This window comes from Vipera berus (genome assembly GCF_964194415.1).
Source record: "Vipera berus genome assembly, chromosome: 2".
NCBI classification, from domain to species: Eukaryota; Metazoa; Chordata; class Lepidosauria; order Squamata; family Viperidae; genus Vipera; species Vipera berus.
This window is the reverse complement of record NC_138203.1, coordinates 175,343,676-175,367,888: the sequence shown is the minus strand read 5'-3', so window position 1 is coordinate 175,367,888 and position 24,213 is coordinate 175,343,676. Positions and strand designations below refer to the sequence as shown.

The following is a 24,213-nucleotide window of genomic DNA, read 5'->3' as shown; positions in this document are numbered from 1 at the left end:
GCATTCCTGGCAGTCTCCCTCGCTCTGTTTCAGCTTGCTTTCTGCAAGAGAAAGCCGGGCTGCAGGGCCGCCTCTGTGGGTACTGCTCTAACACAGAGAGGGAAGGACAAAGAGGGAGAGAGAAGGGAGGGAGGGAGGGAGGGAGGGACAATGGGAGAGGGAGGGAGATATATATATATATATATATATATATATATATATATATATATATATATATAGAGAGAGAGAGAGAGAGAGAGAGAGAGAGAGAGAGAGAGAGAAAGATAGGGAGAGAGAGAAGGAAAAAGAAATAGGGAGGGAGAGAGGAGAAAGATAGGGAGGGAGAGAAAGAGGGAGGGAGATAGAAGGAGAAAGAAAGGGAGAGAAATAGAGGGAGAGCGAGAAACGGAGAGGGAAAGAGAGGGAGAGAAAGAAAGGGAGAGGGAGAAATAGAGGGAAAGAGAAAAATAGGGAGAGAAAGAGAGGGAGAGAAAGGGAGAGATAGAAAGAGGGAGGGGGAGAGAGGGAAAGAAAGAGAAGGAGAGAGAGAAATTAAATTAGTAACATGATTGTTAAGTGAATCTGGTTTCCCCACTAACTTTGCTTGTCAGAAGGTTGCAAAAGGCGATCACATGACCCTGGAACAATGTGACCATCATAAATATGAATCGATTGCCAAGCATCCGAATGTAAATCACATGACCCTGGGGATGCTGCAATGGTCATAAGTGTGAAAAATGGTCATAAGTCGCTTTTTTCAGTGCCATCGTAACTTTGAACAGTCACTAAGTAAATTGTTGTAAGTCGAGGACTACCTGTACTTTATCATTTTTTTCTTTTTTTGTGGGGGGTGTCAAGTTTTTGACACCTTGCTGGGCGACTGGTGGTACTCGGACATTGCCTTGTCCTAAAAGTGGTACAATGGATGATGTTTTAGTATACTGATAATATTTGGTTCAGAATATTTTTTTCTTGTTTTCCTGCTCTAAAAACTGGGTGCCTCTTATGGTCTGAAAAATACGGTAATTGCCTCTGATGGATAACCTGTTTGGAAAGAACCTATTACTCTTACCTGGTCACTCAACAGCTTCTAATATCAATCTTTTCCAGTTAAATATTCTCACTGGGAACATTATCTTCAGTAAGTTCATTTCTGTTCTCTCAGTAAGTCCAGAAAATAACATTTGAGAATTGCCACCAGATACTGTATTGTTTTCAATGTTATTTATATAAAGCTAGCAAGCAAACAGGGAAAGTAGTCAGAGGCCGGACAAAAAATTTCTTTGACAGACTTGCAAGATTGATGTTAGTCTTTTGAGATAGACCACATTAGGAAATCAAAGTCTTGTAGGCCAATACTAATTTTATTATAAAGACGTAATAATAAAAAACCTCACAAGTCTGAATATGCTTCTGTCTCCTTTCCCTTTATCCTTGTGAGAACTAAGGAGAGTCTTATGTGAGATATTTTCTTATGTTACAGTTCTACATCAACTATCAAAAAACTTGTTTTATCTAATTGTTGTCTTGGTTGTAACTCTTTCTCCTGTCCCTCAAAGTCACTTCTTTCTGCCTATAAAAAAGGCTAAATTTCAAAGTGACTGGCGGCTTGTAGAAGATTCCAAAAACAGCCAAAATGAGTCTTGGGATATTTTAGCAATAAAGGGAAATACAAAGAGCATATAGTTCATTGCTAGAAAAAAATGGTGTTTTTTTTTGTGGTGGTGAGGAGTGGTGAGGAGGCAGAATATTTTAATTTTAAATCTGCATCTATCTTCTCGTGTCCTCGTTGTGGGGCCAGAGTGGGGTGGGGAAAAAATGTAGTTTAGGGAAGAAAAGAAGAGGATAAGAAAAGGATGTAATTGATTAATGTACATCAAAGTATCCTGGGATAGATGAATTATCTTCTTAGATACTGAACAAACTACTGGAGGTGACTACAGAACTGCTCTTAATAATCTTTAAGGACTCTTAGAGGACTGGTGAGGTTACTGAAGAACGAGGTCTGCAGATTACTTCCTCATCTTCAAATTGGGGAACAAGGAGAAAGAAACTGTAGCTTTGTTTGTTTAAAATCTATGATTTTTTTCCTCATTTATTTATCAGTCATATTTTTATAGCTGCCAATCTTACATTAAAGTGACTCTGGGTGATGTATAGCACTTAATTAAGAAACTACAAATATATAAAAATAGGCATACTTAAAATGGTCGTAGTTTTTGAACAGATTATCCAGCAACATGTTTATGAGCAGTCGGATATGCACACACAGTTAACAACAACAACAACAACCTTGGAAGGAACCTTGGAGGTCATCTAGTCCAACCCCCTGTTCAAGCAGGAAACCCTATACCATTTCAGAAAAATGGCAGTTAACATGAGCCAACATGGGGTTGTCACAAAAAAGTTTGCAAGATCAAGCTTATCTCCTTGTTTTACTTTGGCATGTCATAGAATAGTCGTTGTCAGAGTGCCTTGTGCATACTTGAATAAAATGGTAAATGGTAGATCAGGGGTCCCCAACCCCCGGTCCATGGACTGGTACCGGCCTGCGACATGCTAGCAACTGGGCCACATAAACAAGAGAAGCCCCATCCATGGAATGCAGGCAGCACACAAAACCACACCCCCTCGGTCCTTGGAAAAATCTTTCTCCATAGAACCGGTCTCTGGTGCCCAAAAGGTTGGGGGCCTCTGGGATATATTAGTTGACTGAATAACTATTTTCAAAGAGTGCTCATTAATGAGTCCACTTAGTTTGATGAAAAGTAAAATGTAGAATGCCAAAGGTTCTGTCTTGGGTCTGTGCTATTCAACATTTTTGTCACTATGAATGTGGAGGTTAAAGCAGACTAATACTTTAAATAAGAGAGAAGATTAAAGAATATCTGGGCTCTATGAGCTGAAATGAATAGAATGGAACTTAATACTGAGAAATAAAACTGCATTGGATAAGAAAAGTATGAGATGCAAACATAGAATGGTAGAGATCTGATATATTTTATATATCAGAAGACCTCAAAACATTCAGCAATGTTCATTTACTGTATGTTCAAGAGAAAGAAGGTGAAGCAGAACTGAGTAATTCTGATGGAGATATTGGCTAATAGGCTGGATCCAGGCAAAGAAATGTTCCATATTATTCTGCAATATTCATTCCATCACTAAATTTTCACATAGATTAATATGCACAATATACATACATACAATATACATACATACATATATCTAATTATGCAAACCTTTTAGTTTCAATAATTTTTAAAATCATTTTACTGAAGATAAATATTCAGATAAATATTCTTAAAATCTGTTAATTTCAAGGAGTTAGAAAAACAGAAAGACTACCAACTCTGTTATGCTTTTATATAATCTGCTTTCTCTTCAGAATGCTGATATTCTGAGAAAGCTACACGAACAGCATAAAATAAAGTGCCTTCACGAAATCAGGAAGCATTACAATCTGAATAGATTTTTCATCCTGAATGTTCAAGGTTGCATTAGAATTCAAGAAATGTCCTGGTGCTGTATTATCTTGGTATGATTCTTCTACAAAAAAGTGTTCACATCTGCAATCCTGTGTAGTTTATCTTCTTTGCTGACTGATGAGGTTTGGAAAAGCAGCCCTGTTTTCTCTTTTTTTTAAAGATCTTGAACCAGAAGAGTAGCCATTTTTTTTAAAAAAAGTCATAATGATATGAATAAAAAGCCTTCGCTATATTTTATCATTAAAATAGAGAAGGTAACCAGTGTTGGAAGTCTAGTGCTTATTCATATTTCCACACCAAGCTTAAATTCAGCAGTGTTTGCTTTTCATTAAACTGGGATTTCAAACTTTTTTTTTCAGTTTGGAGTTTCTGCAAAACCACAGTGGATTTTCAAAGCAACTGTTAGTTCAAGTCTGTTCTACATTTTAATGAAATAGTATAAATCTAAACCATTCTCTCTGATACAACTTAGCAATTAAATGTTAAATCCAGTATGGTCTCCACATGCCAATAACCACATCTAACAATGATGCTATTATTGCAGTATTACAAAATGGTTACTAAATAGATGATCATATTTTATTCACATGATAAAACCACAAGTGAAGGTACTAACAGAATATTTTCTTTATGTGTTAAGTAGCTAAACATGGGCATTGTAAGATCTTTTATGGGATTCATCTATATTCTTTCAGAATAAATATGTAGATAAATATTGTTCCAACTTTCTAGCCAAATAATAGCTTTTTATATTATCTGTTCATGGATTGGATATCTTTTTCAGTGCTTTTAAGGCTTTCAATATTGAGAAACTATCTTAATATGATGTGAAGTGTTAATACCACTTAAGGCTTAAGATATAGAAGGATCTTGACAGATCCAAACACTGGGCACTATCTAATAAAATGAAATTCAATGGTGAAAAAAGTAAGGTTCTACATTTAGGCAAGAAAAACCAAATGCACAGGTATAGGTGGTACCTTGTTCAGTAGTAACTGTGAAAGGGATCTCGGAGTCCTAGTGGATAATCACTTAAACATGAGCCAGCTGTGTGCTGCAGCTGCCAAAAAAGCCAACACAATGCTAGGCTGCATTAACAGAGGGATAGAATCAAGATCACGTGCAGTATTAATACCACTTTACAATGCCTTGGTAAGGCCACACTTGAATACTGCATCTAGTTTTGGTCACCACAATGTAAAACAGATGTTGAGACTCCGGAAACAGTACAGAGAAGAGCAACCAAGATGATTAGGGGACTGGAGGCTAAAACATATAAGGAACAGTTGCTGGAACTGGGTATGTCTAGTTTAATGATGAGAAAGATGAGGGGTGAAATGATAGCAATATCTCAGGAGTTGCCACCAAGAAGAGGGAGTCAAGCTATTCTCCAAAGCATCTGAAGCCAGGACAAGAAACAACGGATGGAACTAACCAAAGAGAGGAGCAACCTAGAACTAAAGAGAAATTTCCTAACAGAACAATTAATCAGTAGAACAACCTGCCTCCAGAAGCTGTGAATGCTCCAACACTGGAAGTTTTTAAGAAGAGACTGGACAGCCATTTGTCTGAAATGGTATAGGTTTCCTGGCTGAGCAGGGGGTTGGACTAAAGGACCTTCAAGGTCCCATCCAACATCATCAGCATCATCATAATTTCCTAACATTAGTTGGTTTGTTTCATACACTTCCATCCCATCCAGTACACTGTATGAAACAAACCAACTAATGTACAGTACAGCCGCCATTATAACTGCAGAATTGGGTTATAAAATGCCAAAAAAGAAACCTACTGGAACACCAAAGTGGAAAATTCGACTTGAAAATAAAACAAAAAAACTACAAGGAGATGTCAGCAAATTGAAATACTTGAAAGAAGGAAAACTAAAGAACGGAAAGCTGAAAAATAGTTTATAAAAAAAATATAACCTGGAGGAAAAAACAATAATGGAAATCATGGAAAACCTAAAACAGCATGTAATAGCAACAGCAAAGAAAATTGAAAGATATGAAGGATGAATAAAACAATATCATGAAAACGTCCAGTTCAGAAGAAACCAGCACCTCTTCTATCAGTCACTTGATGAAAATAAAGTCCAAACTACTTTTCTACCATGTAAAGAAAAAACCTTAAACTTTTGGAAAGAACTGTGGGAAAACCCAGTGGAACATAATAAAACTGCCTCCTGGATCAAAGATATCCAAAAACAAGCGACACAAAACAAAATGGAGAATATTGTAATAACCACCGATATGGTTGCAAAACAAGTAAAGAAGGTCAAGAACTGGAGTGCACCTGGCCTGGATGAACTGCATGGATACTGGTTGAAACACCTCACCAGCCTCCATCACCGCATGACCACCCAGTTTGATGAAATGCTTCAAAATGCCACAAGTGAAGAATGGTTAACAGCTGGTCGAACATACTTGATAATGAAAGACCCTGAAAAGAGCACAGAACCAAGCAACTACTGCCCAATTACTTGTCTGCCAACAACGTTTAAACTTTTTACAAGAATATTGGCAAATTCATTATTCAATCATCTGATGGAAAACAATTTGTATCCCGCAGAACAAAAAGGAAATTATAAAAAATCAAGAAGAACAAAAGATCAGTTGCTCATTGACAAAATGGTACTTTAAAATGCAAAATGACGAAAAACAAATTTAAATATGGCGTAGATTGATTACAAGAAAGCATTTGACTCATTACCCCACAGTTGGATTAATGCGTGTTTGGAAAACTTTGGAATCAGCAAAAACATCTGTACATTTTTGAAAGCAAATATGCAAAAATGGAAAACAGTTCTAACAGCAAATGGGGAGAACATTGATGAAATCAACATCAGATGAGAAATCTTCCAAGGGGACTTACTTTCACCACTACTGTTCAACATCACATTAATTCCATTGACAATAATATTATGAAACACAAAACTGGGATACCACATCTCAAGCCAGCATGGCAAGATAAACGATCTACTATATTGTATGCGAAAAGCCACACTGAACTTGAATCAATACTCAACACAGTTCAACTGTTTAGCAGCGACATCAGAATGGACTTTGGACTTGGAAAATGTGCTATATTATCCACGCAGAGAGGAAAAATGGGAAAAATAGAAGGAGTAGAACTGGGAAATGGAAGTATTATGAAAGCACTAGCAAAGGATGATGGTTACAAATACCTAGGCATATTGGAAGCAGATAACATCTTGAATGTAAAAGTCAAAGAGTCAACACAAAAGGAATACATCAGGAGAGTCCGCAAAATACTAAAATCAAAGCTGAATGCTGGAAATATAATTAAAGTCATTAATACATGGGGAGTCCCAGTGATATGCTACCCAGTTGGAATTATCAACTGGACTTTGGCTGAATTGGAACACCTAGACTGGAAAATGAGTACACTTTTGAATATGCACCATGCTCTACATCCACGAAGTGACATCGACAGGTTGTACCTGCCAAGAAGAATAGGGGGCAGAGGGCTACTGCAAATCCACCAAACTGTAGAAGAAGAAAAATGAAGTTTGAATGACTATGTAAATCAAAGTACAGAAAAATTGCTGCAGGCTGTGAAAACAGAGAGCATTATAAAAATAACAGAAACTAAGGCAGAATATAAGGGAAAACGGCTGGATGATAGATTAAATAGATGGAAAACCAAAGCTTTGCATAGACAGCATTTGAAAAACATTGAAGGAAAATGTGATAACAACTTGACATGGGCATGGCTTAAGATGGGAACCATCAAGAAAGAAACAGAAGGCTTAATACTGGCTGCTCAAGAACAAGCACTACAAACTAATGCCATAAAGCGAAAATACAAAAATCTATTGACAATCCAAATTGCTGACTTTGCAACGACAAAGTTGAAACTGTTTCACATTTAATATGTGAGTGCAGCAAAATTGCGCAAACTGATTACAAACCTAGACATGACCGAGTTGCTAAACTAATCCACTGGGCATTGTGTAAAAAATACGATTTGCCTGTGTCTAAAAAGTCGTGGGAACATAGGGTGGAAAAAGTTGTTGAGAATGAGAGGGTGAAGATCTTGTGGGACTTCCGAATACAGACAGATCACCATTTGGAGCACAACACGCCAGATATCGCAGTCATAGAGAACTGAAGCATACTGTACAGTTGATATCACTGTACCAGGAGATGCCAGAGTTGAAGAAAAAGAACTGGAAAAAATTACGAAATACCGCGACCTGGCCATCGAAACTGTGCGGTTATGGATGAAATGTGTAACAGTGATACCCATTGTCATCGGGGCACTGGGAACTAAGTCCAAAAACTTTACAAAATACATCAAGAAATTGCAGCTTCCTGCAATAACTCCAGCAAAGCTACAAAAAACTGCGCTACTTGGAACATCTTACATTTTAAGGAGATACCTGGTTGCTGGCAGCAACCTGTGTCAACCATTAGTGCCAGTCAATTTGAGTGTTCATTTGACTGAGTTTCATGTTTTATGAATAAAAGCTTAATAATAATTTAATATAGCCATTTGTGAAAGCAAGATTTCTTATCTGTTTAAACTTTTTGAGTTCAAATCTTCAGTGGGCAGCTGCTGTGTTAGCTTTACAATGTTCTCCATGTAGACCTGAGGCAAAGGAAATCATTTCAAAGCCAAATCTCTCCTGGAGTTTTAGAGCTGATCAGTATATGGCTTTGGTCCTGGCTCATCTCTACAGCAGTCATTAACTATAATCATGAACACATGAAAACACGACTTTTCTTCAAAGCAAAATAAAAGGGGGCAGCTTATTGGTGAAATCTTAGAACTTCCTTCTAATTTTTCTTTTGTTTTTACCTGCGGCAGCCCTTCTGAAACTCATTTAATTTGCATTCCATCATAATCTAATACAGCTTGCAACTTCTTCATTCCAAGTTACTACGGAATGCTTTCACCTATTGTCTTACATTGAATTTTTGAAAATTTGTTGCTCCAGATTCCTCTTGACTTCCACTGAATTGTATCTTTTTGTGCTAAACATATGTGTTATATTAAGTTATGAACAGAAGTATTCCTTAATTCCTCTTAATAATATGAATACCTGAACCTTTTTAAAACTTTAATTGATATACTAAGCTTGATTGCAACTGTTGGAAAGAGACACTTTTGCATTCAATGTTGAATTGTGAATAAAGGCAAATTTATGTGTCCCAGGATAACGTTGCAGAAGCCAATCTGAGTTGGTCACTGGGACTGAAGGTTTATTCTGTCAAGCTTTTAGGCTTGTGCTGGAGCCTATCCTCAGGGAACTTGTCTCTCTCTTCAGAATGTTGAGTTGTCCTTAAATATTTCATATGTATATTGGAAATAAAAAGAAAAAAAAAACCTGAAAAAAGCCAGTAGCTAATCACTTCCATATCACTGGCAAGACAACTGTGCAGAAATGTTAATATGGTCAATAGGAGCTGAGCTTGACTTGTGAATGTCTATATCTTTCTAATATCTTTGAATTTTTATGTTAAATGTTGTTTATTTCAAGCTTACAAGTATCGGTTGTAAATATATTTACAAAAATATATTTACTTATTTTTAAAATCTTAATGATGGAATAACAGTACTCAGAGAAAATGTGAAACCAAAAATAATTTGATTCTTGTTTGTTCAAGAGTGAATAAGAACGATTCATATTAAATGCAGATCAAAGTAAATTTCTTTCCACCCCTAGTATATTTATAGTGTGGATATGTGACATTGGAACAACAAAAATTGTGTATGACCCTTCTTTCATTGTAGTTTTTGGTCTTCTGTCTCTTTATCAGATGTTTGGTGCATGCTAGAGGTAGTCCTCTATTTATGACCATTTGCTCAGTGACTGTTTGAAATTATGGTGTTGACTTAGAACTTCTGACAGAAGTTGCTACAATGGACCTATGGTCACATCAGTAAAATTAAGGTGCTTGGCAATCAACCTGACCTTATAACTAACCACGGGACCCTGCAGTGGGCCTACTTGTCTTCCCCATTTTGCCCAGCTGGGTCTCCACGGACCTTTGGAACTGCATCCCACTCCACTGGGTTCCACCCCCTTCTTCCCACCTCCGGTCATGTTTCATTCACTTACCTTTCTATAGTTCTTTCTCTTCTCTTTCACTGACCAGTATCTAGACTTTTTTTGTCTTTCTTGTCGACAGTTGTTAAGTCTGGGTGTTCTGTGGCAGGTGCTTGTCTGTTTGAAATCTAAAGTTCCAGAGCACTTTAACTTCTTCATTTTCTATTACTTCGCCTATTTTATAGTACCACCAGTTGTTGCTTGAAGGCAAATGACATTTCTTAACAGATCTTTCAGTGCATGATTGTGGCTACTTTGTCATAGCCTTACTTGCAGTTAGTCATATGATCTTCCAGCAACTAATTGCTGCAGATTGTCTACTGTTTCTTCAGATTTTTTGCAAAGGCATCATCTGCCATCTATTGCTGTGTTCTCGATTCTGATTCTGTATGCTTTTGTCTTTAAGGCTTGCTCTTATGCAGCCACAATTTGCTCTTCTGTCTCTTTCTTCAACTTTCCTGTTCTTAGCCATAGCCAGGTTTTGTTGTTATCTCCTCTGCCTGCTATTTTTTTTTAGTATACTGGCCATGTGTTGTAACATTTTGCCTTGCCATTTCTTTTTTGTGTTCTTTATTTAGTTTTTCTTATATAGGCCAGTTAGTCTCTCCAGTACTCCACAAGAACTCATAGTATATTAGTTTCAGTGTGTCTTCTTAACTGTTCATCAGATATTCTTCTAATGCTCTTGTGTCTTCTTCAACAGTCGGTGTACTTGCAATAGTCCACTCCCACCTGTTTTCCTGGATAAGTAGAATCAAAATCACTGTGTGGATAAAGGGTGTGATTCATTGTCATTATTTTTCTGGGCTTTCTATCCAGGCCTCTTAGTTTTATTTCAGTCCAGTCCACTATTCCAGCTGTGTATTATGTGTTCATTGCCTTGATAGTATTTCATACACTGAGTTTGGAGTTTAAGATCTTCTTTACTTTTATGATATATTTGCTTCTATCCTTCTTCTTGATTTCAGTATGCTTGATGTTGTCAGCTTGAAGGATGTCCAGGTATTTATACTGATTGTCTTCATCCAGACTCTGATGTTATTTCCATAAAGCCATCTTGATTCCTTAATTTTTCACTATTTTTCCTCTGTTGATGGTAAGGATGGCACATTTGTTCAGCCCAAACTCTGTTGCAATATCTTGGCTGAATAATATATAATATATATACAATGTATATATGGACAGTGTTAAGCAGAGATTCTATTTCAAATGGAGTTTTTCCATACAGCTTCATATGTCCATGTATTATTTTCTGGAAACATAAAATGCAACAGTTGCACTCCTTCCATCTTTAGGCTTTTTGTATGTTCATTACTTAGGCAGCAAGGAGTTCAAAGGAGTTCAAACACCCACAGTTGAAGGTCAGAATTTCAAAAGGGCTTGGATAGATCAAAGAGGATAGGCCAAACCTCAAAGAAACTCAGTATTTATTTATGGGTCAGGAGCATATCTAGTAATCTGCTCTTCATTTAGAGATTTAGTTTAGCATTCATTCTCGATAAATTTGCATTTTACCTTTAGGGAGGTGATTTGAAAAAGAATGATAAATTTGGAGTTTGGATACAGGCCACAGACCCCTTACATCCTGGACATAAACTATTTCAACTTCTTCCCTCAAGATGATGCTATAGGGCATCACACACTAGAACAACTAGACACAAGGACAGTTTTTTCCCTGTGCCGTCACTCTGCTTAACAACTAATTCCTACAAAACTCAAACTACTTAGTAGAGTTATATTACTATTATTCTCATATTTCCTATTACCTATCCTTATCTTCTTATGATTATAACCTTGTTGCTTGTATCTTACAATTTATATTGTTTTTAGTATCCTAGTATAATTTATGTTGTTTGCTTAGCTAGTATTCTATGACTATCACTAAGTGCTGCATCATATGATTTATAATGAAGTGTTATATTTTATGATTTATGATGAATGTATTTTTATGTTGTTTATGATCATGATTTATCACTATTACGTGTATGTACACTGAGAGCTTATGCACAGGAGACAAATTCCTTGTGTGTCCAACCATACTCGGCCAATAAAGAATTCTATTCTGTTCTGTTCGTCTAATGCTGTAGCTTAAGGAAGCTTCCTGATCACATTGTGTATTTGCTCTGACTTGGTATTTTTTGAAACTTCTTCTTTCAAAACATATTTTGGGATCTTTTTTTTAAAATAGTGGGCTTTCAGATAAAATCCCATGATTCTTAAGATAGAATTCTTTATAAAATTACAGTCTGATCTGCAGTGGTTTTTATAAGGCAAACTTACTAATATTTTTTGTAATTGTTCCAAGATATCTTTTGTTCATAACAAAATTACTAGTTACACAATAAAAGACTGAGCATGGGTAGTTGTTACTTGTTTCTCAGAGGTTTAGAAAGTTTAATAGATTATAGTGAAACAGTTAGCATTTTGTATCATCTTCGTGTCATTCTTTCCTATTGTAGGTTTTAATACAAAGAAGTTGAGACAGAGGTTGTTAGGGTTTGCTTGTATAGCACTGTTTCTTTAGTTTAACCTTAAAACACTTAAAGTAGTTTAAATTCAGGGTAGGCTCTTATTGTTTTCTTTCAAACGGATATTTTGATGGTAGTAATTGCTTCTTTATTTTCTAATTCCATTAGTGGTAAATACAGAAAGAAAAATAAAAAATGTGAATAATAGAATCATGATCATGGAGTAAAAAAGTAGATGAAACAATGCATGAAATTTTCAAATTCAAATAATTTTAGTTATATTGCTTAAAAATAGTTCTTTGGTTGTTCTTAGAAAGGTGGTATAAATTACTTTTAATTTAATTTTAAGTGAATAAATTCTGTTTTTTATAAATCTTAACAGAAATAAATGTTTCACATTTAGGAATTGCAAGTGTTACAACAAATTGTTGGAAAGTATGTTGGAATGTTGTGCAACTGTTAGTTGTTTTACTCCTGTACTTGGTGATAGAAAATAGTGGTTAATATTCATTCTCAAGGAGTTGTTAATCTTCATTATTTTAATCAAGAGATGATAAGATTCTAATGGAATGTATAGATGACAGAGTTCCTATTTTTACACAATGCCTAAAACTGTTGATTTAGCAGATTGTCACAACATATATAATTTTTTAAATATTTTTTGTAGATGATGAGATCCTACTATTCTCAAGAATAGTCAACACACTAGGTTTCAAAAACGGGCAGTCAATAGAAGTAATTCTGTAGTCAGTAACCAGCCAAATGACAAAAGGGTTTTTCTTTCAGATTCAACAGGAAATTTAGGAATGATATTTTGTTGAAGGAGACTTTTCTTATATCTTATCGAAAAAGTAAAGCCCAGCAATCAGAGAAAGTTGTTGAAGTTCTGATTGAATAAAAATCTTCCAATAAGCTTTTTAAAATAGTATAAGGGATTATACTTTCTTTCAAAAGTTGTTTGTTACCTGTGAACAAGTTACCTGTGAACAAGACCGTACCAGTCCGGTTTCAGACTCGGTTACAACACGGAAACGGCATTGGCCGCACTGGTAGATGATCTCTGGCGGGCCCAGGACAGGGGTAGCTCCTCTGTCCTGGTCCTACTTGACCTCTCAGCAGCTTTTGATACCATCGACTATGGTATCCTGCTGCGACGGCTCGAGGGGTTGGGAGTGGGAGGCACTGTTTTACGGTGGTTCTCCTACCTCTCGGGCCGTTTGCAGTTTGTAGTGGGAGGGGGGCAGAGATCTACCCTGAGGCCCCTTTCTTGTGGGGTACCTCAGGGGTTGGTTCCCCCCTCCTGTTCAACATCTATATGAAGCCGCTGGGTGAGATCATCCGTGGCTTTGGGGTGAGGTATCACCAATATGCCGATGATACCCAGTTGTTTATCTCCACCCCGAGCCAACCCAGTGATGCCCTTGACGTGATGTCCCGGTGCCTGGAGGCGGTGCGGGTCTGGATGGGAAGGAACAGGCTCAGGCTGAATCCCTCCAAGACCAAGTGGCTGTGGATATCGGCATCTCGTACTGTCCAACAGGTTCCATCTCTTATGGGGGGGAGCTATTGCCCCCCTCAGAAAGGGCCTGCAACTTGGGTGTCCTCCTGGATTCACGGCTTAATTTGGAAGATCATCTAACTGCCATGACCAGGGGGGCTTTTGCACAGGTTCTCCTGGTACGCCAGTTGCGCCCCTTTTTGGACTGAGATGCCCTAAGCATGGTCACCCATGCCCTTGTCACCTCTCGCCTGGATTACTGCAATGCTCTCTACATGGGGCTGCCCTTGAAGTGCGCCCGGAGGCTTCAACTGGTGCAAAATGCGGCCGCGTGGGTGCTTATGGGAGTATCTCGATACTCCCATGTTACACCACTCCTGCGCTAGCTGCATTGGCTTCCGGTTGTCCTCCGGGTGCGATTCAAGGTGCTGATAATCACCTTTAAAGCTCTACATGGTTTAGGCCCGGGGTACTTGTGAGACCACCTGCTGCCAATGTCAACCTCCCATCGCCCGGTTCGCTCCCACAGAGTCGGCCTCCTCAGGGTGCCGTCGGCCAGGCAATGCCGGCCGGCGACCCCCAGGGGGAGAGCCTTCTCTGTGAGCTCAGCGACCCTCTGGAACGAACTGCCCCCGGAGCTGCGGATGGCCCCTGACCTTCGGTCCTTCCGCCGTGACCTAAAGACCTAGTTATTCCAACAAGCGGGCCTGGACTGATCATGGTTTTTAAATTTGGTTTTTATTGGTTTAAATTGTTCTTATTTCTTATATTGTTTAATCCTCTTTTAATTTTTGTATTTAAATCTTTTAACTTTTTATTGTTGTGAGCCGCCCTGAGTCCTCAGGGAGAAGGGTGGCATATAAATTTAATAAACCTTAAACCTTGTAACCTCTGGAATTTTTTATCATGATGAGCTAAGATACAGGGAACAGATGGTAGGTATCAAGCTTCATATGCATTTTTCTCATCCCATAGAATATTATCTATCTTCTGTGTTTTGAGATCCTTCTCTTAAATAATAGTGGGATGCTTAAGAAACAGTATTAGAATAATTCTCAATAGTTCTGTATGTTTTAGTTTAATATTTAAATGGACATTGAATATTGTAACTAAGAACAGCAGATCAGTTTCCCCAAATAATTACCTTAAATTGTAGTATGTTAAAGTGTGTTATTTTGAGAAGAGCCTTAAAATATATTAAATAAATAGAATTTTTAAGTTGTTAGTCCTAATAATAACTAAACAATAATAAACCCAATATGGAAATCTTCTGAGCTATAATAACTTCGGATTTTAAGTTGCAAGTACTATGTTCTTGGACAAGCTGTAATAATGTCTGTATTATGTGAATATAATACCATATGAATTGGTTGCCATGCTGAAAATAACATAACTAGATGAGAGAAAAAAGTGGTGGGCTATATGGGACATACTTACAGATCTCCTGATTAGAAGAGGATGGAAATTGGTATTTGTTGTGATGCCTTTCGTCTGTTCAAATCTGTGCATATGCGTGCAAACACACAGACACACAAATAAATTTCTTTTGAGAAAACTATGGAGCTTTATTATTTCTGAATTCTGTTCTTTGTCCACTGCTTCATGCTTAGTAAAACTTGTTTGTTAATAATTCAGCAACTTTTTATGATTTTCTGTTAGTTCTGAAACAGGGAGCTTTAAAATGAGGTTTCTTCTGAATATGCTGCCTTTTAGAAATGTATTAACAAAAATGCTTGATAGAAATCACTGATAATTAGCTTTTCTTAAAACTCAGCTACCTTTATCCTTCTGATTCACAAACAGCTAGTGGATAACAATACCTTGTGCTTTCTAGAAGCCTTAATATGGTTTCTTAATATTTTAAAGATACGAACGTGGCTACAACGTGGCTACTTTTAATTAATGTCTTTAATAGCTTGGAGTGGACTAGCTTATACATTGTACATTAATTGGAAATTTGGCTTTAAAAAAGCCACAACTAAGACTAATCTGTCACCTCCTGGCAGCTGTTCATTAATTTGTATTTGTGTAGCTTTGGCCAGGTCAGACTGCTTTGTGTACAAAAGCTAAGCTTTCTTATCTTTTTCTAAAGAAATGCCTTTCAGATCAGCAGAATTGTGTTTGCCTAGCACTTCGTATTTGTTTTCATCTATTCTTTTGAATTACCCCATGTATAATTCTCATGTTCGTCTGATTTATTTTATAAAACTCATGAAATAAAAATGAAGGTAAAAGAAAACAAAACCTAGGTACAAGCAATATCTTATTCTTAAATGAAAAAATCTGTCATTAGTTTAGAATGGTCTGTGCTTTAAAATAATGCTTCTTTAAATGGATACGATGCCATGGAAGCTTTATTCTGATGGAATATGAACAAGCAGTGCATTTCCTTGTTATAAATATTTAGTATAATTCCTATACAGTGACTCCTTCCAACTTCCTTCAGTGTCTCAGTATGTCTATTTAATAAGTGATTGGATTGATGGCAACTGATATGCTCAAATCAGAGTACTTATATGATAGTGCAAATGATACACGTTCATTATATTTGGTGGTTTGTAATTTGTAACCCCAGTACGTACTGAGGATGAAAATTCTATAAGTAATCTTTGACTTAAAACAACTGCATGTTTAGTGACCGTTCAAAATTACAGCAATTGAACAACGTGATTTTCAACCATTCTTCGCACTTATGACCATCACAGCATCCCTGCAGTTTTTCATCAAAATTTGGGCACTCGGAAACCAGCATGTATTTACAATGATTGCAGCATCTCGGGGTCATGCAATCGCCATTTGCATCCTTCCCAGCTAGCTTCCAACAAGCAAAGTCAGTGGGGAATGTAACATACCTTGATATCAGAAACATACCATGATGTCAAGCTCTTTGAAACAGAGAATAATATTCTTGCAAAATCCTTTATAATTAGAAGAGGAATTAGGTTTCAGAAATCTCAGCAATTGAATACTTTCACTTTAGCACCCAATTTATTTTTAAGTTATTAGGGTAGGAACTTCTTCATTCTCTCAGTAAAAACTATTTGAAGAACAAGAGAATTGACTAATGGTTTTTCCTAATATTGGAGGAATGTGCAGGTTTTCTGAATTTTGCAAATCATTATTTACTTTCTAAGGTTCTGGATAGATACATTTGACAGAATATACTGTAGCATTTTAATAAGCAAACTAATTAATTAAATGTGGACTGGTAACAGTTAAATAGTTACATAGTAGCTGACTGAAAGAAGTGAAATTTCAAGAAGAATACCACAAAATTAAATCTCTGATGCACCTTAACATTTTTATCTCTTATTGGGATTATGAAGTGTAGTAAATGCTTAACAGATTTGCTACTAACATAACTTTGGGTGAGATAGTAATATCATAGAATGGTAATTAAATTCAAGCTGATAGCATAGAGTAAAATGTTGAAAATAACAGTGAAAATTGACAGAAACAGATGCAAAATTGTTTACTTAGAAAGCAAATCAAGTGCACAAATATAGAATAGGTGAAATCTGATTTGAATTGCTTACTCTGAGGAGTGAGTTGGATGCAGTGGTCTGAATGGTCTTTCAGTTGCATGGTTATATGAAAAACTAATTTCATGTTTGTTTCAGTTACTATTATACGAGGGCAATTTGGAAATAAGCCTCTGTTTCGTTATCAATGACAGATACTCGCAGATACAGAACTTTTATTGTACACATTAGAAAACTACAACATTACATTACTTTTCGACATTAATTGCCATTCAAATTGAGGCACTTGTCATAAAGTCTTACAAGGTTTGAAATTCCTTAGTAGTAGTCGCCCAGCACCAAATCTGGGCTATCGGGGTGGGGGTTGGGGGGGTCATCAAAAACATCCCAAAGGAACTGCTTCAAAAGTTCTTAGGTGCATCTAGCAGTGTGCAGGTGAGCATTATCATGAACCAACACCACACCGGAAGTGCTGCCATAAAAAATCCCACCAAATGTGAAGATGCCAAAGGAGTACTGCTGGTGAAGTTCATGGAGCATGATTTGACCACCAGTTCAGAAGTCTACTGTAAAACGTTATCAAAACTCAGAAGAGCCATCCATAACAAGCGTCAGGGCATGCTGACTTCTGGTGTGGTGTTGGTTCCTGATAATGCTCGCCCACAGAGATGCACCCAAGAACTTTTGAAGCAGTTCTGTTGGGATGTTTTTGATCAACCCTCCCATAGCCCAGATTTGTCGCCGAGCAGCGACAAATTGTCATGTGCAATAATTTGTAAATGATAGAAAATAGTACAAAAACACTAATTGTATATAGTATGTATAATCATTGTAATTATTTTTAGATTTATTTATTTGTTAAATTTATTTGTTGCTTATCTCATCATGGAGCTACTCCAGGTGGCTTACAATAATAAAAAGGAAGAAAAATGAAAAGGCCTGTAAATAGAACAGAATATTGAAAACATTTCCTTCCTTTTCTAATGTTGCTAATATTGCATAATAGTATTGCATAATAATAGCTAATCAGTTACTAATATTGCAACTATTATAGAAATAGTGATGTTACAGTATGTTGTGAAAGGTGTGATAATACTGATTTTGACCCCATTAAGATAAAAACCAATGACATAAATCTGGTTTGCCAGAATCTTAATGCAATCTTCTGTAGTTCAAAGTCATTTTTTAAAAAACAAAAACAAAACCTTCAGCATATTTTTTAAATACTTTTCCCATTTTTGGTTGTGTTATCTGCATTTATGAAAATGTTTTTGTTTCTATTTTCAGATTATAGGTTGCCAAATTAAGAGAGAACCAGCAGAAGCAACTCAGCGCTATACTAGGTGGATCAATAATTTAACACATGATCAGCTTCTTACTCAGGTATTTGGGTATATTTGTATAACTGAAAATTAGAGAGACTTTATTTTCCCATTTATATTGTACATAATTTGCTATTTGCTTTGTCTGCTTTGAATATGGAAGCAGTATATTTAAAACCATCTGAAAGTAGGACATAATCCCATTCTGCTCACACATTGTTTGTTTCTGTACATCCCTCTTCAAAATATGCACTGTACATTTTTAGGATAGATTTGGATGAGTGGGGTTAGAGAAGAAATAGAAATAAGATAATCTGTTTCTTCCAGATTCACTGATGGAATTCTGTCAGCAGAAAATCTGAGCTTGATTCTGCTTAGAATAATACAAAGGCATGCATATATAAGTAAGTGGATCAAAGCAGCATTTCAGGGAATGAGAAATAGCCAAATATGAATTAAAATTGTTAATAAAAACTATACATACTGTACATAAACAGTTTGTTAATTATCTTCTTAGCTTTATTTAAAATCGTGCAACCATAATTAAGATTCTAACATAATTAAAAGTGCATAAGTTTGCATTTTATTAGATGTTATGGGGAAGCCAATTTATAGTAACATAGAAGGTTAAGGAGACATAAGTCTCTATGAAACCATAACGCTTATTTGTGATTCTGCATCAGTTATTCTTCTTTGACTCTGAAATCATTTTTGGATTTTTGTAGTGGATGTGTGGATGGATGTGTGGATGGATGTAACCCATTTCTTGCTATTTTTAATTTGCTTTAGGAAATGAGAATGCAGAATAGAACTGTGGTTGGTAAATTCAAAGAGAAAGAGAAAGCGGAGAGAGAGACTGTCTTTCTGATTCCTTTTGAGGTTGCTTCTAATAACTAGATAGAAGAACTGATATTTTATTTATCTCAGTGTTACCTTACTGTCTCTAAACTTTTTGTCACCAAAGTCAACCAAAAATCCTATTACAAAAAATAGTAAAAGCAGAAAAACACCATTACAAACCCTTGCTTTGTACCATTCCCCTTTAGTATTTATTTAGAAAATTTATTGGCCTCCAACTCACTGACAGTGACTCCTGTGGCTTACAGAAATAAAACCCCAATACGAAACTCAATTAACCCTTCCTCTCCCACCAGCAACAAGAATCAACCCAACTTGATATCTCTTTTATTACACATTTAATCTGCATAATATTCTGGAAACTTCTATAGCTTCGCTGAAAGATGTTTCACCTAGTAAATGTAATCTACCAAATGTCCTAGGCCCCCATTTTGAAGAGGGGAGCAATTGTTTATTTTGATCTTAGCTTCCCTTCCTCCTTCCCTCCCTTCTTTTGTCCCCAAAAGAATCCTTGTTTGTAACCTAAATTTATTTTATTACTTATCTCTATCTCATTTTCTTCCTTGAGGTCTATGGCCCTAAACGTATTATTTTCAAAATGTTCTGACAGTGAGAACAGGCAGGCAGTCAAAACTATTTGTTCAGCCGTAAGTACCAGTCCTCTCACCTCTCTACCTCCCTCAGGGGCCATAAAAGCAGCTAACATAACCTGCACTTTCAACTGAAATAGAGCTCCTTTCGATTATACTATTGTTATCCAGGAAGTGTAAGATATTGAAGCACTGAAAGCCTAGTTTGATCCTTTCTCCCCAGGGTAGAAGTTGTCCCTATCTTGATTGCAGTTCCCTCCTTAAGAGCTCCCAGTACTGACCACACCAAATAAATTCTTCTCATCGCAGCCTTGAATATTAATAAAGCATAGATTAAATGCTGAGAAGATAATTAGGGAGACTGTAACCTGACACTGGGTTAATTTCCATGTAGAATACTTGGTGCTTAAAGATCTAGATCATTTGGGAGTTGGGTATCCAGTTTGGAATCGCTGCTGTTGAGATGCTTTTATAAAGCAATGATAGGGGTAGGCCGTTTCTTTTGTATGGGTAATGACATTATTTGATATCAGGAAAGCATTAATTGTCTCAAATAGCCTAAGAACCATTTCCCTAGATGGATATCCAGTTTATTCAGGATGATAAGTTAGATTGCAGCTACTTTTGGTTTTCTTCCTTTTTGTCTATTTTATTATTTAACTGTGTAGCTCTTTGATGGAACCCTGTGGAGATTCTCACATCCAGGTCATGGTTGTCGCAAAGGTTCTTTTTCCAAAAGGCAACTGGATTTTCTTGGTTTTTCCTTTGAAAATGTTTCTCTTACCATTCTGAGAACTGAAGAAACTGCTTGGATGAAAAGTGAAATGATTTCAAATAAAAAAAAATCAAGAAAGTCCAGTTGCCTTTTGGAAAAAAGCAAAACCTTTGTGACTTTGATAGATACCCTTCTACAGGTGGAGAATTCAATCTAACTTGGATACTAAGATAGCAATTTCTGATCCACCTGCTTGTGATATATCTTTTATAATAGTAAAAATAAGATGTCTTCTGGTTAGGAACAACTTTAACATTTGATATTTATTTATTAGATTCTGTCCCTCTTGCCTCCAAGGGACTCTTGTAGAATGCTAAAGATGTTGTTTAGGTCTTTAAAAAATTATTCACCAATTACTAGTTTATAAAAAAAATTTCTCAGTTTCTGAATTCTGAATTTACACCAAAGCACTGTATGATACTGTGGTTTAAAATATTTGGGTTAGGGTTAGGGCCAACTATCTTCTGTGGCAGATTATATGTTTATAATCTTCCTTCATTTGCTTATTAATCAGTGGTTATTCTAAAAGTACAGTTTGTTCAGCTACCTCATAGTTTGAGAAGTAATATAATCACCAAGGAGGGGAGGAGGGCCATACATGGCTTCTGTGGTGAGGCAAAATGTTAGCCATGCCTTAGCCCCAAAGGAAATGCGAGTGGTTGTAAGGCATCTGGAATATGAAGAAGGAGGAAGTGGTCTGCTTCAGGCTGCTGTAGAGCTTTTGGGCATTACACTGGATGAACTGGCTTTTTTGATGTGGGCAAGTGCGATCTGATCTTGCAGAAAAACAAGCAGCATTCACGTTTCAAAATCTACTGTCATATGCACATGGCTAGTAAACAGAGCAAAACGAAATGCCATGTAGGAGTTGCTGCTTTCTTAAAAAGAGCTTATTGAAACAGAAACTCCGTAAAATGGTTAGCTTTTATTATTTTGGGGGAATTTTCTGCAATTTTTCATGCTAGCCCACATTTAAATTACTTCACACTTATAACCAGCACCTGTTATCAGAAGGAAATCATTCATATAAAACACTTTTGAGATCTGTAGAACTGTTAGCTTCAAGGTTGTGTTTCTGCTAGTAGTAGATTAAAGTTTATTTTATGAGGGAATATTTTAGTGAAGGAGTGAATGAATGATCTTGCAATGGAATTTTTTTTAAAAAAACCCAACCCTAACCACTAACCAATCAATCAACAACAAAATCCTCATGGTGAAAGTATCCTCTTTTTTGTTTGCTACTAGATTTCCTGCTAATTATTTATGTATCTAAATAAAATTGCTTCTTTTCATTTTCTTTCTTTAAAATAATGCTCCTGCTGATTCAATGTGCCAGTGCTTCCAAACTCTTTCCTACATTACCCGAAACCACTTCTCAGAAAGTCTTTATTTAGACTATGATTTGGTAATGCATTAATCTACAATTAACCAGGGAAATAACACTTTTACCTAATTTTGGGCAATTTTTAGATTTGGGAAGCACTGCCATATACAAAACATGACTGGGCTGAAATGTTGAATTTCTTTAGTGTTCTTTATTCAAAGGAAGTAGACAGTGCCTCCTGGTATGTCTTTTCCTATACATCTGTCAATTTAACAGTGCTCTCTTATTGGTAATTCTTGAAAATATGTTTTACATTTTAGGTTACAATGTCTCTGATATGTATGATTTACTATTATATTTCCATATTTGCAATTGTACTTTTGTGTTGGTTTTTTATTTTCTTTTTGTGTTTTGTTACTGTACTTTGACATGTTCTGTTTTAAAATAATTGTGCAGCACAATTACCTACTTCATAAGTAATTTCATAAACATGTGATAAATTATCTACTATTCATTAACTGTAACTGTATTGAGCCCCTATGGAAAGGGTAGGTTATAATTTTATACATAAACTAAAGTACTTCTTTCTCTAAATTTTATCTTTAAGTAATATTTACAACTTCCTTAGTATGGTTAAGAAGGCCTAAAATGTTCTATTCTTCATGTCAAAACCACAGTGTAGGTTGCTCTGATAAATGTGTGCCGAGTATGTTGTCATGGGGGAGTGGATTTTTTGGAACACTATGGTCTTTCCTATTCGTAGCCTTCATAAAATAATCCCTGCTGTTGAAATTTAACAGATTGTACATTCTTTTTTTCTTTCAACTCATTTGTAGTTTGCAGTATTATTTTTCTTGAATTTAACCTTCAGTACTAGAGACCGGGTGATTTAAAACCAGTGGTAGCTAAATTTAATCTCAGTACAAATACAAGGACTATATTGTTAATTTTTGTCCTGGCTTAGATATGAAAGCCATGGGTGACTGAGACAGTCATTATCTCTCAGCCCAACGTACCTGACAGGAATGTGGTTGAGGGGAAAATAGGAGGTGAAGGAAGGTACAGCCACCTTGAGTTATTTATATAAATAATAAAGGCATGATATAAAAAAATAAATAAATAATTCCCATTGCATCAGTAAAATAGTTCATTTTCCCCCCCTGAATCTATTTTACATAACTCTTTGGTATTTGGTATGACTATATTCTTTACATAAAGGTACATTCCTATTCTGTTAGCAGCAAAGTCCTTTGAAATATTCCATTTAAAGCTAAAATAGTAATGTTTATCATCATAGACATCAACATTTTTAGTAATAGCACTACTAGTATTATTGCTGGTGAGCAACAGCCAGGGGTAATTTACTTAAATTAGGATATCCTAATTAAAGCACTCTTTTTATGAAACATTCTGCAAATGAATAGATGATTCAGTTACAAAGATGATTTTTTCTATGCACAGTTGGGGGTTGTTGTATTATCAATCAACAATAAATCAGTTGTTTCCATCATATTTGTCATAGTTGAAAAAGGACAAATTGAAGAGCTATGCCATCATTCGTATTTCAGGATTTCTTCTTTTTTGATAAACATTCCACACTTAGAAATCACGTACAGTAGTGACTCAAGCTTATTCACCCTCTAAAATATTCTAGCCTACCTTCCCTATTTTTGTGGGTATTTAAAAAAGCCCTCATCAGTGAGCAATATAAGACTCTAAGTAAAATCTGCTTTGGATTATGTATATTTTTAAAAAAATACACGCTTTGGTTTGGAGAAGGTAGGAGAGAGCTTTTTGGTTATAAAATTATGCATGGATCTGCCCAGCAGATGTTGGCAATTGCAAAAGGGAACAGAGGCCATTCTGTGGTCAGCCAGCATGCTTCATTTCACGTGGGCAGATCAAGGCTCAAAGCTGCAACTATTTCCTCTTAGCACGCTGGGTGACAGTGTGAGCAGCCTGTGTGGGCAGCAGCCCAGTTAACTCATGCAACCTCATTTCTGTAATTAATCTTTCTTTTTCTTTTTTCTTTTAAATTAAAAATTCCTGTCTCCTGTTCAGTAAAAATGTGAGATTTTAACCAAAAAAATAATAATTAGTGATAATATTGTGATATTTTTCTGCCTAATGAAACAAAAGCATTCTTTTAACATGGGATGATAATTGGCTCTATGAGGCATACATTCATGTTTTGAATAGAACTGGAATTTGAAAGAGCAACAGTTTAATTCTTGAAATGTTTTCTTAAATACAAACCCACCGAGTTAAATGCGATGCATAGAAAATCTTTGTAGAATTGGCCTATAAAATTATTTTTAAATTCTTAAACATTTATAGTATAGTTTATAGTGGT

The 24,213-nt window shown here is 36.1% G+C and overlaps 1 protein-coding gene across 2 annotated transcripts in view; it reads left to right on the top strand.

Annotated features, from left to right (window-relative positions):
* The window catches only part of B3GNTL1 (UDP-GlcNAc:betaGal beta-1,3-N-acetylglucosaminyltransferase like 1), a 161,352-nt gene that overhangs the window by 25,274 nt on the left and 111,865 nt on the right, over window positions 1–24,213 (top strand). For both annotated transcript variants that reach the window (XR_014025583.1, XM_081320974.1), the window contains exon 6: window positions 18,279–18,374. Coding sequence is in view for 1 of the 2 variants with exons in the window: in XM_081320974.1 (XP_081177100.1) it covers window positions 18,279–18,374 (96 nt within the window). In the remaining variant the exon portion in view is untranslated. The remainder of the gene's footprint in view (window positions 1–18,278; window positions 18,375–24,213) is intronic.